This window comes from Citrus clementina, unplaced genomic scaffold, assembly GCF_000493195.1.
Source record: "Citrus clementina cultivar Clemenules unplaced genomic scaffold, Citrus_clementina_v1.0 scaffold_7, whole genome shotgun sequence".
NCBI classification, from domain to species: Eukaryota; Viridiplantae; Streptophyta; class Magnoliopsida; order Sapindales; family Rutaceae; genus Citrus; species Citrus x clementina.
In genome coordinates this window covers 13809819-13827612 of record NW_006262075.1, presented here as the reverse complement: position 1 = coordinate 13827612, position 17794 = coordinate 13809819, and the positions used below count along the sequence as shown (strand labels likewise).

Here is a 17794-nt window from a genome sequence, read left to right as displayed (position 1 = left end):
AGATGATAGTAACTTTTGCTATAAATGTAAAGCTTGAAATGCAAGCCACCAACTTCACAAGTGAAGCAAAATGAGACTTATGGTCTCATGATTCAGTAATCAGTATAGTTTTGACAGTGTTGAATTTTGGAGATTGATGATTTATTGGAATGATTATTAACCAATGCTTTGAAGAGCCAATTAACTAAATAGTGACAGCATGATTGAGCCTCCTGAGAAAATTAAAAAAAGAAGGGTAAAGTAGTAAACAAACTCAGGAACGAGCATGGACTTTTCGACAATATAATTTGGCATCAATAAAAGCATCTCAGTGAATAATACTATGGTTCCTTGCCTGCATAAAGCATAGAACCAATGCTAACAAAGCAACTAAAACAGCATTCTGAAGTCGAAGAAACCAATTCATTCGAACCACAGTCTGAGGAGGAAGCAAAAGAGTCACGTAAAGATCTGCTGCCATGCCTTTATTTTCATCTACTTTGGTGCTCAAATCAATTGAGAGACTTTATTCTTGAGCCAGCTTTGGCAATTGGCATGCTACATGCTTACTTATCCTGCAAAATATATAGAACGAGCTGCAAAACATTACTGGACCAAAACTATGCAGCAAATATGATCAAGATTGACATGGAATGAATTTAATAGAGAAAGAGATATGGCCGGGCATGTAAATTACCTGAGATGATTTGCATTATGTATTAAATAGTCAGGCCTTCTCAAACTTGCAGTAAGGATTTACATCTTTAGCATTGGCTTGATCCCACTGCAGTGACTCCCATAATTGTTCATCTATGGTAATTCCTTGAAGCGCAGGGAGTGGAGATGGTTGCCCATTATCAAGCAAAGGAAGCAAAAGAGAGAGCCGCTTCAGTTTAGGGCAAGCTGATACTTCAATTTCTTGGAGAGAATTACAAACCAATACTGCATTATCACCGCAAACGCTCTTAAGTTCTGGCAAGTCAGAAAACACCAACTTCTTCAGTCTAGGAAGTGTAACAGTGATGGTCATATTTGTTCCTAATTCTTTTTCAATTTCTTCTTCATCGACCGCTACTATCTCCTCGATTCTATAGCAAATGTCGACTTTGAGAACTTCCAAGTTTTGGAGGGCAGGCAATAACTGGAGTGAGAACAATTTCTTTAAATAAACACAATCACTTAAATAAAGAACTTCAAGATGCGAATGCTTGCTTTGTTCCCTTGACAAAACATCATCTAAGTTTGTAACAGCGGAGATAGACGTCATGACTAAACATTCAACACCTTTTGGGAGCACAATTGTATCATCGTAGACTTTGCAACCGATTATGCTCACTGATTTATTTACTTTGGCTTGCATAATGAACCAAGAAGAAAGGTTATGACGAGATCGAAATAACATCTTGCTCCTTCGGCTCCCAACATTCGCCACCGCAAAGTGAAAACTTCTCGATCCTCGACCAACTGAAGATTTAACATATATGTTGAAATCGTTGGGTTTAGAAAAGGTAGCATGAAAAGTATCCAATCTATTGCTCAGCCTAGCTGCCTCTTCCACTGTTTCTCGTAAAGTTTCCGATCCCAAATATAATCTTAAACTATAGAGATTGCACAGTCTAGGTAATATACCAACTGGAAACTTGTTCAGCCACAGTGAGTAAAGATTAAGATGACTAAGGTTTTCCAGCATTTCCATACCTTCAGGGACTTCCTTTATGTTTGTTCCTTCGAGGTCCAAATACTGAAGAGCCAGCAGCTTTGCCAAAGAGGGAACTCGTTCTAATCTTCGACAATAACGAAGCACCAATGATCTGAGATTCCCCAAGTCAGAGACAGTGTTCGGCAAGACTTTGATTTTGGTGTAAGAAAGATTGAGAATCCTCAACCCGTGCATGCGTACAAAGAAACGGTCAGGAATCCTTGGTAAATTTCTATTGCTTTGTAGCAACAAAGTTGAAAGAATTTCACAATGCGGCGACATATTTGAAGGGATTTCTTGTATTTCATTCCCCATCAATGAAACCCTTTCGAGATTCTCTTTCCATTCTTGTTCACTTGGAAATTTTATTAAACATACACCAGCTTTCACCATGAACAAAGGACTATCACTTGTAATACGTAATGCCATGTCTCTTATAAGATCATGCATCCTCACAAAGCCACCTCCATCAATATCGCTCTCCAATAAGCAGCAATTTACAGGTCTGTATAATATAGTATGGCCTCTGTCATATTTTTCCAGGACATTGTTCACCTCTTCTATAAATCCTTCTGCAATCCAGTAACCTATCAGATCATCCTTTGGGGTTGGATAGTCTTCAGGATACAATGCACAATACAAGAAGCATTGTTGGACCTTTTTATCCTTTAAGCGATGGTAACTGAATTGTAATCGCCCGAACACTTCAGAATCTACGCCATTCAAGCTTCTTATGCATCCACGTAATTCATTGAGCGCATTTCTCCATTCATGAATTTCATCTACGCCTCTCATGCAACCAGCTACGGTGACAATTACGAGCGGTATACCGGCACATTCCTCGACAACTGAGTTTATGATTTCTTCACTCAAAGTTGGAACTTTCAAAATGCTTCTTCCAACTTTGTTTAAGAACAAACTCAATGCCTCCTCTTGAGAAAGCAGTTCAACTCCGATTTCTTTGCGGCCGATAGAACGACAGACCCCCAATGAACGTGTAGTTACCACCAGTTTGCATCCGTTCTCTTTACTAGGCTCAGGGATCCCTATTTCTTCAAGAGCAAACGCTTCCCACATATCGTCTAGTATCAACACAAACCTTTCTTTTGCTTCCAACATTCTTAGTAACATCCCCGCAGGATTCTCTTTATTCTCAGTTGCTGGAAGATTTTGGTTCAATGCAATTGCAATTTCCTTTTGCAACTTAATAAGATTAAGTGGTTGCGACACAGTGACCCAAATCACATCATTGAACTTATTGGTCTCCTGTTGGAGTCTGTTGTTGATATGTCTCATAATAGTGGTTTTACCAATACCGCCCATACCCCAAACTCCTTTCTTTGATACCTTATCACCCAGCAAATCCTCGCAAAATTTCTCCATAATTTTCCTCGTGTTTTCCCCTGCTAATGCTGTTGTTGTTGGCAATATCAATCCACTAGTTGGAGGAGCATCAATCGCCAAACTAGTGAAAGAACATCCCTTCTGATGATACTCTTCCGCTTCTGCAATCTTTTCTTCGAGGAGTTTGTCCAGACGAGCACGTGAGAAATATTTTCCTTTGTTCACTTCCTGCTCAATACCTTGTGCTTCGCTATTAATCCTCTGTACGTTTTGCAACCAATTATTAACTTCGCTCCTTGGCTTTTTGCCTTGATCGCCCTCTAACTTCAATGTCGCTTCTATATCTTCTTTCTGGCTATTTAACTCCTGTAATACCCTCTCAAGATTCTTCATATTTTCCTTGAGCTTCCTGTGATTGTGGCCATATTGGCGTATTGGAGGCACTGTATACTTCAATATTTCAAGGATTTTTCCTATAGACTCCATTGGCAGGTCCTACAAGTGTGTTAGTCTGACATTAGTGTTTATTATGATGATTTCTTCATATATAGCTTTCACATAGTTATTGAGAATTATTTTCACATATAGCTTTTAGTTTCTAAAATTCTGAAAATAATGATTAACTAAAAAAGATAAATGTGCTCGGATATCAATCATATTTATTAAAATCAAATTGAAGCTCTAAAAATAATTAGAAAAATATTAACTCTCGCTTTATCGTGAGTTTTATAAATTCTATGCACCTACAATATTAATAATCCATTTTTAATCGATAGAAGATGATGCCGCCATAGAGGGGTTTAATTAGATTATTTCTTTTTCTCCGTTCTTAGAGCTTATTTAATGAAGGTTAAAATCTTAAATAGAGGAGGGGTTAGAAGAATTTTGAAGGGGTGTCACGTGTGCAACTTTGTCCACCCCCAACGTAAAGGACAAGAGAACAAGTCTTCAATACTTCAATTTATTTTACATACCTTTTAGTTGTAAATTTCAACTATTTGTTCTACTTACTTTTTAGGACACTCAAAAAAAAAAAAAAATGGAGCATTATAAATTTTATAGCCCTAAATCTAATTTATTTACATTAGTTGTCATGACGTGTTTATCAATTCTTTTTTCTTTCTTTTTTTTTTTCCTATTTCTTTCAGGCTTAAGGAGCAAAGATATCTTTTATCTAGATCAGCCCTGTCAGCATATGTGCTGAAACAGAGCTATAGCTTGGGCTTACTGGAAGCAACTAGATGCACACACAGCATATACTTCCTCATGCTGAGCTGGCAGAATTCTAGTAGATTCAATTAGTTATTCCAGCTGCTATATAAACTGTAGTGAACATTCATTTCGTGTGTGTAACAATAATAAAAGATCCAGATTCTTCTTCAAACTTTCCTCTCGTTTTCTTGTTATTTTCTTACTTAACAAACACATTCTTTTACATTTTCTCAAATGGTATCAGAGCCAATGGCTAAAACAAATCAAAACACACAATCCTATAACTTCATTACACCTATCAAACTTGATCAAAACAACTTTCTGGTTTGGAGGAATCAAGTTTTAGCTTCAATCAAAGGGAATGGGCTGGAAGGCTTTATAACTGGAGCAAATCCATGTCCGGATCAGTATTGCAATCAAATCAATGAATCATCAAGCTCTGCAAATGCTGGATCCAATTCCAGAACCGAGAATCTTGCATTTGCCACCTGGATCAGAACAGATCAATTGCTCCTCAGCTGGATGTTTTCATCGATTTAGGAGAATTTGCTGACATCTGTTATCCACTGTGTTTCCTCTAAAGAACTGTGGGATTCACTTACTCGAATGTTTGTTTCTCAGACTCAGGCAAGAATAATGCCACTCAAAATGCAACTTTAGACTGCAAAAAAAGGTTCTATGCCGATGACTGCATATTTTTCTAAAATGAAACGTTTAGCTGATAGTCTTGCTATTGTTGGAAAGCCTGTTGAACATAATGATCTGATAACCTACATTTTGACTGGTCTGGATTCACAAGATTATGAATCACTAATTACTACATTGCTTGCAAAAGGAGAAAATATGAGTCTGGATGAATTATATGTTGTATTGTTAAGTCATGAAATGAGGCTTGATCAGAAGAAAGGAAAATTAAGTGATGATATTATGCATAATCTTACTGCTAATGTTGCACAAAAGAATCAGGGATTTTATAAAGGTAATTTTGGTTATCAGGGAGGCATAGGAGGTTTTGGTGGTAATACACAAAATAATTTTGGAAATGGAAGTAATAGAGGAAATAATATGTCGTTTAAGCCAAATATAGTTTGTCAGATCTGCTTTATTCCAGGTCATGGTGCAACCAAGTGCAAAAACAGGTATAATTCTGCTTTTGTTCCTCAAAGAGGTCCTGGAAGAGGAAATTTTAGACTTGTGTTTAATCAATATGGCAGAGGATTTAATCAAAATAATGCTGGTCAAAGGCCTTTCAATAATTTTGGAAGAGGTGGTAATGGTGCTTTCTCTGGTAATTGTGCCTTCTCGAAAGGATTTGGCTATCAAGGTTATCAAGGTCATACTGCTTATCCAGAGCCAACACAATCAGATCATGTTGCTGGAATACCTTTTGGTTCATTTCACTCAGGTCCTAGCAATCCTGCTGCTTTCAACTGCTATAATGGAGTGAATAATGATCATAAATTTAATCAGAACCAAAATTCTGTTGCTCCATTCATCTCTTTACCTGAAGTAATTGAAGATCCCTCGTGGTACATAGATAGTGGAGCATCTAGCCACATCACAAATGATTCAGGTAAACTTCTTGACTTGCAGCCTTATTTTGGATCAGAAGAATTACTTGTTTGAAATGGAAATGGCTTGAAAATCAAACATATAGGATCTGTATTGCTTGCTACATACTCACATGAACCCTTGTTTCTTAACCATGTTTTACATGTGCCTCACATAACTAAAAATCTGCTAAGTGTGTCTCAGCTCTTGACTGATAACAATGTTCTTGTTGAATTTGTTGATAATCTCTACCTCATTAAGGCCAGGAACTCAGGAATTCTTTTGCTTAGAGGTATTGCTAAGGAAGGCTTGTATCAGATTCAAGATGTTATCTCCTCAAACTTTGAAGTCTCTAAGTCAACTCTCTCAGCTTACTACTCTCAAATTCCTACTCATAAGCATTTGTCTATATTTGCTACTCTTTCTACTTCTGATGAGTCAAGTTTCAGTTCAAGTCAATCAAAAATTTTAGCTTCTTCAAGTAATGTAGTCTGGAAGCCTACTGCTATGTCAGTGTCTAATCATTCAGTAGATGTAAATTTGCTTCATCAAAGACTAGGACATTCAGCCATACATATTCTCAAAACTGTAATGAAGCATTGTAATACATTTGCCGATCTTAATAAAACTTCAAATTTGCTTTTTTGTACTGCCTGTCAACTTGGTAAAAACCATCTTCAACATTTTGGTTCTGTAAAAACCAAAACCACAGCACCATTGCAACTCATATATGCAGACCTCTGGGGACCCTCTCATATAACATCTACTCAAGGTTACAATTATTACTTATCCATACTAGATGACTTCAGCAGATTTACTTGGTTATTTCCCTTAAAAGCCAAGTCTGATGCATTACAAGTTTTTACAATGTTCAAAACTTTTATTGAACAACACCTTGACAGGAAAATCAAAATTGTTCAAACTGATTGGGGGGGCGAATTCAGATCTTTTTCTTCCTTATTAGCTGCTTCTGGGATTCAGTTTAGGCACCCTTGTCCTCATATTCATCATCAAAATGGAAGGATAGAAAGGAAACATAGACACATTGTAGATGTTGGTTTGACTTTGCTAGCTCAATCCAAATTACCCTTGCATTTTTGGTGGAATGCATTCCACACAGCTGTGTTTCTTATAAACAGATTACCTACACATGTTCTAAACAATGTATCACCTTTCTTCAAACTTTTTCAGCAGCATCCAGATTACTCAATTTTAAGAGTTTTTGGATGTGCATGTTATCCATATCTTAGACCCTATAATAGACATAAACTTGAGTTCAGGTCTAGCAGATGCATATTCATAGGTTACAGCCCACATCATAAAGGCTATCAGTGTCTTCATTCATCTGGGAGAGTGTATGTTTCAAACCATGTAATTTTTGATGAAAAATCATTTCCATATGAGTCAGGTGTTGATTTTTCTTTAGTCACAAATTCAAGTCTGTCAAATTCTGATACAACATCCTCATCTTCCTCAATATAAGTCTTTCCAGTACCTTTTTCAGCAACTGAATTCCAAGAACCTCTACCTCAAGGTTCTCATCAGATTTCATCTCCCTCATCCATTAATGTTTCACCTATATTTTCTTCAAGTAATCAAGTTCCTGTCACAACAGAACCTAATACATCCTCTTCATCTCAACCTCCTCATCAATTACCAGCATCACAGCCCATTGGTCATCCTATGATCACTAGGTCTAAAGCTGGTATTTTCAAACCAAAAACATATCTTACTGCTCTTCTATCAAAACCCTCTGAACCAACCTCTGTAGCACAAGCTTTAACAGATCCTAAATGGTTTGAAGCCATGAAAGAAGAATTTAATGCTCTTCAAGCAAATCAAACCTGGATTCTTGTTAAACCTACAATACCTGTCAAAGTAGTTAGTAATAAGTGGGTATTTAGAATCAAGTATAACTCAGATGGATCAGTATCTAAATACAAAGAAAGACTTGTTGCTAAGGGGTTTCATCAGACATATGGTGTTGACTATAGTGAAACTTTCAGCCCAGTTGTTAAGTCATCTACAATAAGAATTGTGCTTAGTCTGGCAGTGATGAATGGATGGTTAATAAGACAGGTTGATGTCAATAATGCCTTCTTAAATGGCATCCTTGCTGAAAATGTATATATGGAACAACCAGAAGGATTTGTTGACCCTTTTAAGCCTCATCACATTTGCAAACTTAAAAATGCTCTCTATGGATTAAAACAAGCTCCAAGGGCTTGGTTTGATAGATTCAAATCTGCCATGATTACACAGTGGAACTTTGTTAATTGTAAATCATATTCATCTTTATTTTACAAGTGGGATAAAGGTCACATTTTGCTGGTTCTGGTGTATGTAGATGACATAATCATCACAGGTTCTAATTCACTTAGTGTGCTGCAAGTAATTTCTGATATGCAGGCCACCTTTGCTCTTAAAGATTTAGGAGAGCTTAGTTACTTTCTTGGTGTTGAAGTAACAAAAACCAAAGAAGGTATTCATCTTTCACAAAGCAAATATATTGCTGATTTGCTGGCAAAACAAGGTATGGATAGCTGCAGTCCAGTACCTACACCAATGGCTACTTCTCATCAGCTCACAAAACACTCGGGCACTGAAATTGACAATTCCTATCAGTATAGAAGTGTTGTTGGGGCACTGCAGTATGTGACATTGACAAGGCCAGACATAGCCTTTACAGTGAACAAACTAAGCCAATTTCTGCCAGCTCCTACAACAGAACATTGGCAAGCATGCAAGAGGCTGCTAAGGTATCTTAAAGGTACAATCCACTTTGGTCTCCAGCTATACCACAGTGGCAATTTACAAATACCTTGCTTCAGTGACTCTGATTGGGCGTGTGACAGAGATGACAGAAGGTCTATAGCAGGTTATGCAGTGTATCTTGGCTCAAATTTGGTGTCATGGTCTTCGAAGAAGCAGCATGTAGTATATAGATCTAGCACAAAATCAGAGTGCAGAGCTCTGGCACTGGGTAAAACTGAGGTTTTGTGGATTCAAGCCTTACTTACTGAATTAAAGTTTAAAACGGAAACAACTCCAGTTATGTGGTGTGACAATCAGAGTGCTATATCCTTAGCTACTAATCCAGTTTACCATGCAAAGACCAAACACATTGAGTTTGATATTCATTTTATTAGGGAGAAAATTGCGGCAAAACAAATTTCAATCAGCTTTGTTCCCAGTGAGGATCAAACAGCTGATGTTCTTACTAAAGCTCTGACATATGGCCAATTTCAGTATCTTAGATCCAAGCTGAATGTTCTTCCTGGACCATTCAGCTTGAGGGGGGATGTCAGCATATGTGCTGAAACAGAGCTATAGCGTGGGCTTACTGGAAGCAACTAGATGCACACACAGCAGATACTTCCTCATGCTGAGCTGGCAGAATTCTAGTAGCTTCAATTAGTTATTCCAGCTGCTATATAAACTGTAGTGAACATTCATTTCGTGTGTGTAACAATAATAAAAGATCCAGATTCTTCTTCAAACTTTCCTCTCGTTTTCTTGTTATTTTCTTACTTAACAAACACATTCTTTTACATTTTCTCACAAGCCCAAATAAACCCTAAAGATTATATAAAACTAGATAGCTTAATAATAGTTTCATTTCTCCTGTGCAAACTTATATAAGAAACAACAAACACCTCAAAATATAAAATCAAGTTGATGATTTAAAATGAGTATATAAATCAAAAGCCATCCTCCTCATGCAATCCGATAATAGATATCGTTGGTTGATGACAATAAATATTTTTTTTAATTAAAAAATTCAATCATTGGATATTTGCATCTCAATCTAATATGTCTAACGAACTAATAGTATTTCAGATAAAATAAACCAATAGTGCAATAGCAATACAATCTAAGTCAAAAGATAACTTACCTGAATAAACTGATTGATGTAGCTTCTTCAAATGTTTGTCAGGAAAGAGAAAGCAACAAACTTGGTGGCAAAACAATATAGCTCTTTTGCTGAATGGTTGATGATACTCTTTGTGACATGTCAGGAGAAATTAAAAAAAGAAAAAGAGGGTAAAAATTTATAATGAATGCTAGCCACAAAATATAACAATGGAAGCAAAGAATGTAATGAATAATAGACGAAGCAAGTTACATCAAATGGGATGGCAGCAAGATATATATTGTGAAGTAATTAAGCAACCAAAAGAGACTGTTTTTAATTAGTTCTTCATTGCGACTGAAACCATGTAATTCAGTTTAGTAAACAAATGAATGTAAGATATTATCTACGCTAAAATAACCCAATGCTAGTGTAATATCGTCTAAAAGAGAAGATATCTTACCTCTCAACAGATCAGCTACTGCAGCTTGCCTTTTCTAATGTTTAATTTTGTCAAGAGACAAAACCAAGAAGCTTCGTCGGAAACCAAATAAGAGAAGTTCTCTTGCGCAGGATGAAGACAGACTTTAGTGAATAATAAAGTCGAAACCAAGGTAAGAACTAATCATTATTGGAATGCTTGCCATTGGAGAATGTTGCCAAAGCCAAACCATATTTTGATGAAGTAAGCAATCAAATGGGGTGTGCGAGCATGATTATTTGTCGAGGAGAAGGAAAGAACGTAGCTATTTTGAAGTGCTAATTAAGCAAGATTATATAAATTAATTATATTCAAGTATCTAATAGTGAATTCTTCATTGAGGCTCAAAAGGATAGATTCTTTCTTCGACTTATTATCGTGTCTTCATCTTTTGCAAAGGCCAAAATTAAAGTTAATAATTTTCTATAAATTCTCTACGTTATTATAAATTTCCAGCTGATAATAATTGAAAAGCGTTACATTTTTTTTTCCCTAGTTTAGATATGATCAATATTAAAAAAGAAACAGAACATGGACGCCTTCCCTTATGGCTTAAAGTTTAAGAATCTCTTTTGTTGGAAGAATAACAGAGACCTCCCTTGAGGTTTTGACTAATAACAAACGTAGCAATTTATGTCCGCTGATACTGTCAAAAAAAAACATCCATATTTTACTATAATGACTAATAAACACATGGAATGAGATACAAGTAGCCAAAATCACCTCAATGAGAAAGATTCTAAAAAATTAACACGTACTCACCTCTTGACTCTATGGATTGAAATGTCAAAAGCGTCCTATTTTGTTTATACATTTTTACAAAAAATAAAAATAAAAAATATCAAAATAACTAGACATTGGTGTCGATGTTGATAATGTCATCACTACCTCAAACCAACGACAAAATCACTAAGCGATCAGTGGCGTGGTCGCCCTCTCTTTTTTTTAAAAAAAAAAATTCAAATGACATGGTTTATTAAGTTACCTGAAATAAAAAATTTATCTCCGTAGATTGATGAAATATATCAAATTCAATTCAAATTTATTTTAAAATTAAACAAATCTCATCCATTTATAATTTAAATGAAATAGTTAAATTAAGAAATTATTGAAATTTCTTCTTCATTTGAATTTTTAAAATAATATTGAATGCTGAATTTATCCACGATTTTGAAAATTGCACTTTTTTTTTTCTAATTATAAGTTCATAGACAAAGACATTATTATAATTTTAGATAATAAAATTGAAATGGAGAGCAGAGAACCTGGAAAGCAGTGCAAAGTTGGTGGTATCAGAGGAACTATTTAGTCACATTACCCCAAAAATGTGCGGGATATTATGAATTTTTAAGATGCAACTGGCTCAGTTACCATCTAATCAATTGTTTTGCTTAGAACATTCCTTGTAGTAATATTACCGAACAAAATCTATCTGATTAATTACTTCAGAATTCTTCAACGATGCTCTCTAGACTCGGCTGCCAATTGTCCATATTTACGTATTTCTTTGGAGACCCTTTTGTAAAATCTTTACTCCTCTTCCTGCAGGTGAGTCCCCTAGTCTCAGAAGAACTGAAACTGCTCGATGAACTTGCCCTCTCATTCGAATTATCACCGTTACTGCCTTCAACTTTGCTTCCTGTAATCATTGACATTAAGCAGTTATCATCCGAAAAGCACCTATTTTTTCCAGGACTGTCAGCTTTCTTCCAACTCCTTCTTGAATCTCTACTTTCATTTTCTTCCCCATCTTTGTTCATACTGCTTTGTACCTTCTGAGGATATTTCGCAGAATTAAGTCGCTGGAGCTTGCGTATGGTACTTACGGGCACAACATAGAACTTTTGCCCCAGACTTAACACAGTGTCCGGTGCAACAATTGCCCACGGCTGCTTGAAAACATTCGGATGAGCAACGATGCATTTCGGGTTACGAAGCATGATTTCGGTTGCCATAATAGGCCTGTCATGAAGCTCTACATGGCCTCCAGGGTGAACGATCTTGACAAGCAGGTTCTTTGTGTTATTAGTGCAGAGCCAACTTGAAAAGGCCATGGTTTAATTTTCCAAGCATATGAGAAAGAAATGGACTAATCGTAGCACTGAGGGGATTTAAGTAAAATTTTGTTTGATGTGGCTGAAAATTTCAAAGAAGTTACAGGCTGGTGAGAGGTTGCTGATGGGAAAATCATGCTTATTATATTTTTCTTCGTGGCCTTTTTGTTGTACTTGACCATCGTTATTATCGTGGCATTGATGTTAAGTTTGTGCAATTTTAAAATTTTGGTTTTGCTTTGATGTTTTGTCAAGTGTTTTTTAGCAAGGTGTACTTGCACCTTAAAGCATTCTTAATTCAAATAAAATCGTATTGACCCTAAAGACATTCGAAACAAACCAAATGACTGCAATTGCCGATGATTGTTTTATGCGGCCGGTGCCTGGTGGCAACTGGCCAGCATTTGTCTGTGGTAATTGAAAAGCATGATTATTGAGGTATTTCCAATGGACTGCATTTTAAAGATAATCATGTATATAGAGCCGCTCTTTTATTTATTTCAATTAGCCATCTGGAGCTTGATATTTCCCAGGGGTTTCTTGTTTTGATACTGCTGATAAGAGAAGGAATATCCTCGGCCTGATCTTTAAACAGATTCTTCATACATTTTTTGTGATTGCACAATTGCATTTATGTGAATCAATAAAGGCCACGCTCAGTACTATCTGTAATCTGTATATTAGTCACTAGTCGGCATCCACAATCGGTAACTTCAATACATTTTAATGCTTATGGAAAAGATACAGGAGGATGAAAACTTTGAAATCAATGCAAATTCAAGCCCTTTTTTTCCTGCACTCATTTTGGTTTTGCAAATCAAGCTTCCAGCATAAGACAAATTTAACTTGGCAAGACTTCGTTGAGTTGTTATATTTAATTTGGCTCCATCTATTTTCTTGTATTCAGCCACTGGCTGGTGTTAACTTTAGTGGTTGTGGAGATACGAGATCGTCAATTTTGTTAAAACATCTTTTGAGTTATATAAATTCTTTGCTACAAAAATCCTGACACAAATAGAAATAATACTCAAGCGAGCAACCAAAATTAATGTGAGCAGGGTTCGAATCTCTGGCAACCTCTTGTCCGATTCTAAGAGGTCTTAACCAACCTTTCCCATGTTTCGAAATTACACTTCATTTGTATCCAGAAGTATATCAAATGAAATCAGCTGTCAAAAGCACGGTCTCGGTAATCCTAAATAGAAGCTAGATTGAAAGTTCTATGTTGCAATCCACAGATGTAACAATTAGAAACAGTAAATCTAACTAACATGAACTTCCTGTATCTAATTCCCTGAAGGAAACTGTTGTCCTAAAAGAATGATCAGGCACTTGAGGAAACCAGTAATAAGCCAGACATTTGATGCTAGCTGACATGCTGGGCAAATTTACAAACCAAGCATTTGTGGTTAGGTCACTCGGAGTGACCCTCCAAGGTCGGTAGGTACAAGAGGAATGAGGGAATGCAGAACGTCGGTTATCAATGGCCTATAACTTGGTTCAGGTTGTATACATAGCACTGCCACAGCGGCTACCTATTCATTGCAAGTAGGAAATTCAAACCTTGCAACTGAAACAGAAGAATAGTTTATGTAGTAAACTAATAATTGCAGTTCTGAGCTATGTACCTGGTATAAGTGCTTTAAATCCATTGTGTCTCTAATTACTGGATCCACAATGTTTGGAAGCTTTGATCTATCGGTGAGCTGAGGCATGGCCTGTCAAAATTGGTTATAACACTAAGTTACAAAAATACAATGCATCAAAATTTCCTTGAGAGAACGAAAATTTTACCCATGTGACCATTGATTGACATTGAGTTGGTGACATCTTTTCCACAGGCCTTCTCCCCATCAAAAGTTCCAGCAATACAACTCCGAAAGCATATACATCACTTTTATCAGTTAGTTTTCCTGAAAAAGTAAAAGATCATTATAAGAATTTTTGGAGAATTACATCGAGGCATTATTTGAAATGAACTAAACAAGACCTCAGATGTTTTCAGGGAGAACTCATGGCCATTGCAATTTCAAAACAAAACAAGGAAGAAGCGGATGATCATATGTTTATTGTGATCTATGATTTCCTAACTTCGAAAACCAACCAAAGAAAAAGGAAATAAGCTTGGCGACGTCTTTTATTCTTCTCGGTGATTGTTGAAGACATCTTTTTGGAATAGGCCGCTTGCTGACATCTTTATAAATCACAAATTATATATCCTGGTTTATCAAAAACATACACACAGATCAAAGTACGATAACTGCCTTAGCAAATGGCTTTCGTACTGATTGGTTCAACATTCTGTTACTCCCATTATTGGGAGACCCCTTGAAGGCAATGTGAATCCAATCCAATACTATGGATCTAATATGTATATTGTCACAACAAGGCACTAGCAGTCTTTCTGGTCAAAACAAACATTTGCATGAGATCTGGGTGCAACAATTATTTGACCGGGAACTGATTTCTACTAAATTAAGCAAAATTTATACTCTCTTATTAGAGCTGACAACAAGAAGCTTGACGGGATTACAAGCACAAGAAGAGCTTTTCAAAGGAAAATAATAATTTAAAGAAAAAGCAATACCAGCAGATCAAGAAACCATCATCATATATTAGGTGATCAAACCTTGGCATACCTTCTAATAGGTACTCCGGGGCAACATAACCCAGAGTTCCAGAGATCTTAACATTCCTACTCTGGGTTCCAGCAGTCACAGAAAGGCCAAAATCTGAAAGCTGAATGAAGTAAAAACTTACAAAGATAAATAGTCTAGTTAACATTGTAAATAATATGTATACACATGCTCCTAAGATGCCACCATTCTCATGTAACAATTACCTTTGCATTAAAACTGGAATCCAGAAGAATGTTAGATGATTTTAGATCTCGGTGGACTACAGGATGGTTGCAGTGCTCGTGAAGATATTCTAGTCCTCTAGCAATCGGAACAGTAGAAGGAACTGTATTAATTAAGAAAGAAAAAATAATGGAAATAGATTATGAAATTGACTAAACGAACGTACCTTGCAACATCAACAGCAATTTTCATTCTCAGATGCCAAGTTAGATTAGACCCATGAGTTGGTCCTGTAATTTTTATCAAGAAAATAACTTCAATTTAGTATCTTCCGAATTCCAATGATCCCATTCCACTTTGTAATTCAAGATGGAGATCAGGCTCATACCGTGCAATTGCTTCTCCAAAGAGCCATTTTGCATCATTTCATACACAAGAAACCTTGTTTCAGCATGGATGCAGTAACCCAAAAGAGAGATGATATTCTGATGCCGGATCTTAGTTAACCAATTTACCTCATTCTGCACTTGCATTCAAATATTTGACAAAGAAAATCCATTATTAGTTATTACTAATAGCAATTCCCATGAAATAGGTATCCAAATCAAATTCACGAGAAAATAAAGATTACATTAAACTCTCTTTCAGCATCATGTCCAGCATCATCTATTCTCTTCACTGCCGCTAGTAACTTTTCATTGAAACGAGCTTTATAGACATGCCCCCGACCTCCTTCACCTATAACATTACTTTCCTGGAAATTGTTTGTCGCAGCTTCTAATAGCTCATATTCAATGACAGAAACTGTATCCTTCTTTCCAGCTAGCCTCAATGAATTGAATCGCTCCAAAATTGGACTCAACGAAAGCCCTTTGCCACCATCTTCACAGTGAAAATTGGAACAATTAAAAGAGATGGTAAGGCAGAAACAAAAGAACATAACAAATGAATTAACTACCAGAGATTGTCTTCACAAAGCACATGTAATTTCATGAAAAAGAAGATACCAAAGGTCTGTATGCTATTGCCATTGGTGTTCTTCAATCTCTTCCATCTATAGATCCAAAAGCATAAAAGAAATAGCAACAGTACACCGAGGAGAGTGGATGAGACAACAAGTGCTATGAGAATTTTCTTATTCAGATCTTGGTGATTCACTACTCTGACCTCAGCAATTCCTGGGGGAGAAAAAAGAAGGAGAGAGAAAAAGAAAGAAAGCTTTTACCAAACTATACTGGATTATGGAAATAAACTAAAAACAATGAACTCAAACAAAAATTAAACAGTCACAGACATGATCAGCCAAGGGAAAATACCGTCTCAGCTCTTTATTTTTGCATCATCTGCAGCTTAAGTCATCAATTGATTGCTTAAAATTATGAATTTGGCCAATGAGAGTTTAGGGGGGTAAAAAGTCAAATTAACAGTGTCTTAAGTTGCTAATCTGTACAAGAGAATACTCACCTCATCTATGCTATCTCGTTTCATCAATTAAATCATAGAGTTTTTTTTTTTTTCCCCTAGTACAAAAGAAAAAAGATTATGCAAGATTCATAATTCTCTTTATTTTCTTGCCCAATAGTATTTCCTCAACAGTCAAATTGAGCAACAATTCCTAAATGATGGTAATTCTAATAATAATTGCACAAATGTGGACAGCATCTAGTTGTTTTCACAGTTTAAAATTATGATTACAAACTTTGAAACAGAGTAGAACATTTACGCCATTTACTGATGGAGAGATCAAAATCAGTAAAATAGTTTCTGTTTCACAAATCATGAGCACATACCAAAATGTAGTTAAGAAATAATGAAAGAAGCTTTGATTTTGAGTTCAAAATTTGAAACAAAGCAAACCCATTTGCCCGTGCAAGAAAATGAACACATAAAGAACGTTCAAACACAAAAATCAGACCGTTGTTTACAATACACACCTGGAGATTCAGCTTCCATTTCTGCAGAAAACTGAGAAATGGGTTCCTTCAGAGAACCAAAAACAAAGGAAATATCTGTGTCTGGTTTGGCAACAAGTGTAGATAAGAACAAAGAGAAGAAAAAGGCCCACATGGGCAGCAACAGACCAAGAAGCTTCTTCATGTTCATTTGCTTTGTTTCTCTTTTGCCTTTTTCCTGTCTAACTACCTACTGAGCTTTGGCTTTAGTACTTTTTAACTTTTGCTAATCTCACCAATACAGAATCTAACTTACTCTAGGCAGTAGAAGAACAAGGACAAGACAACTGTTGCAGGAAAACCAAGGAACTACTTTTTGTGTTTCCTTGTGCTTACTTGTTTAATCTCTTCTGGTGGGGGCTCATGGTCATACTTACCGGCAAGCAAATCGACCGAAATCGTGTGGCAGTTGTCATATTATGAAAGTCCAAAAGCTTGCAAGGATCCCCAACTAAAAAAATAAACATTGGCTCACACAAGTCCTAACTACTTCCAAGATGATTTTGACATAATTAATTGCGTAACCAATATTTATGTTCACATAATTGATTGAATGACAATTTTCCTCCTCTTCTAGTCTTCTACTCCTTTGAGTTTCATATAATATTAAAATAATAAAATAATAATAGAGATAAAAATTCTTGTAGAAGTTAACAAATTGATGTCCCCTTTTTACTCGTATGATTTTTACATAGGCTCATTCATTAATCGACCAGTAATACAATAATTACATTCTAGAGCAGAGATATGAAAATGAATATTTTAGGATGTGCAATGATACGACTGTTGTAACATGCAATAATTTTAAGGTATTTATTTATAAAAGGAAACTTAGCAAACAAATTTAGAAAGTGTGATGCTATTTCAA

General features: G+C 36.0%; 2 protein-coding genes across 2 annotated transcripts; both read right to left on the bottom strand.

Annotated features, from left to right (window-relative positions):
* Positions 1-706: 706 nt before the first annotated feature.
* On the bottom strand, positions 707-3508 carry LOC18035740 (probable disease resistance protein At4g27220). The gene has a single exon (XM_006427479.1). The coding sequence runs from the start codon at positions 3506-3508 to the stop codon at positions 707-709; it is 2802 nt and encodes a 933-aa protein (XP_006427542.1).
* Positions 3509-13200: 9692 nt separating this feature from the next.
* LOC18036153 (probable receptor-like protein kinase At1g80640) lies at positions 13201-17348 on the bottom strand. Its single transcript, XM_006427477.2, has 10 exons — positions 16909-17348; positions 15982-16152; positions 15606-15856; positions 15363-15495; positions 15201-15264; positions 15016-15112; positions 14813-14912; positions 13968-14086; positions 13802-13891; positions 13201-13708 (listed from the first exon to the last, which is right to left on the bottom strand). Exons 1-10 carry the CDS (start codon positions 17075-17077, stop codon positions 13583-13585), a joined length of 1320 nt encoding a protein of 439 aa, XP_006427540.1. The 5' UTR covers positions 17078-17348; the 3' UTR covers positions 13201-13582.
* Positions 17349-17794: the final 446 nt, after the last annotated feature.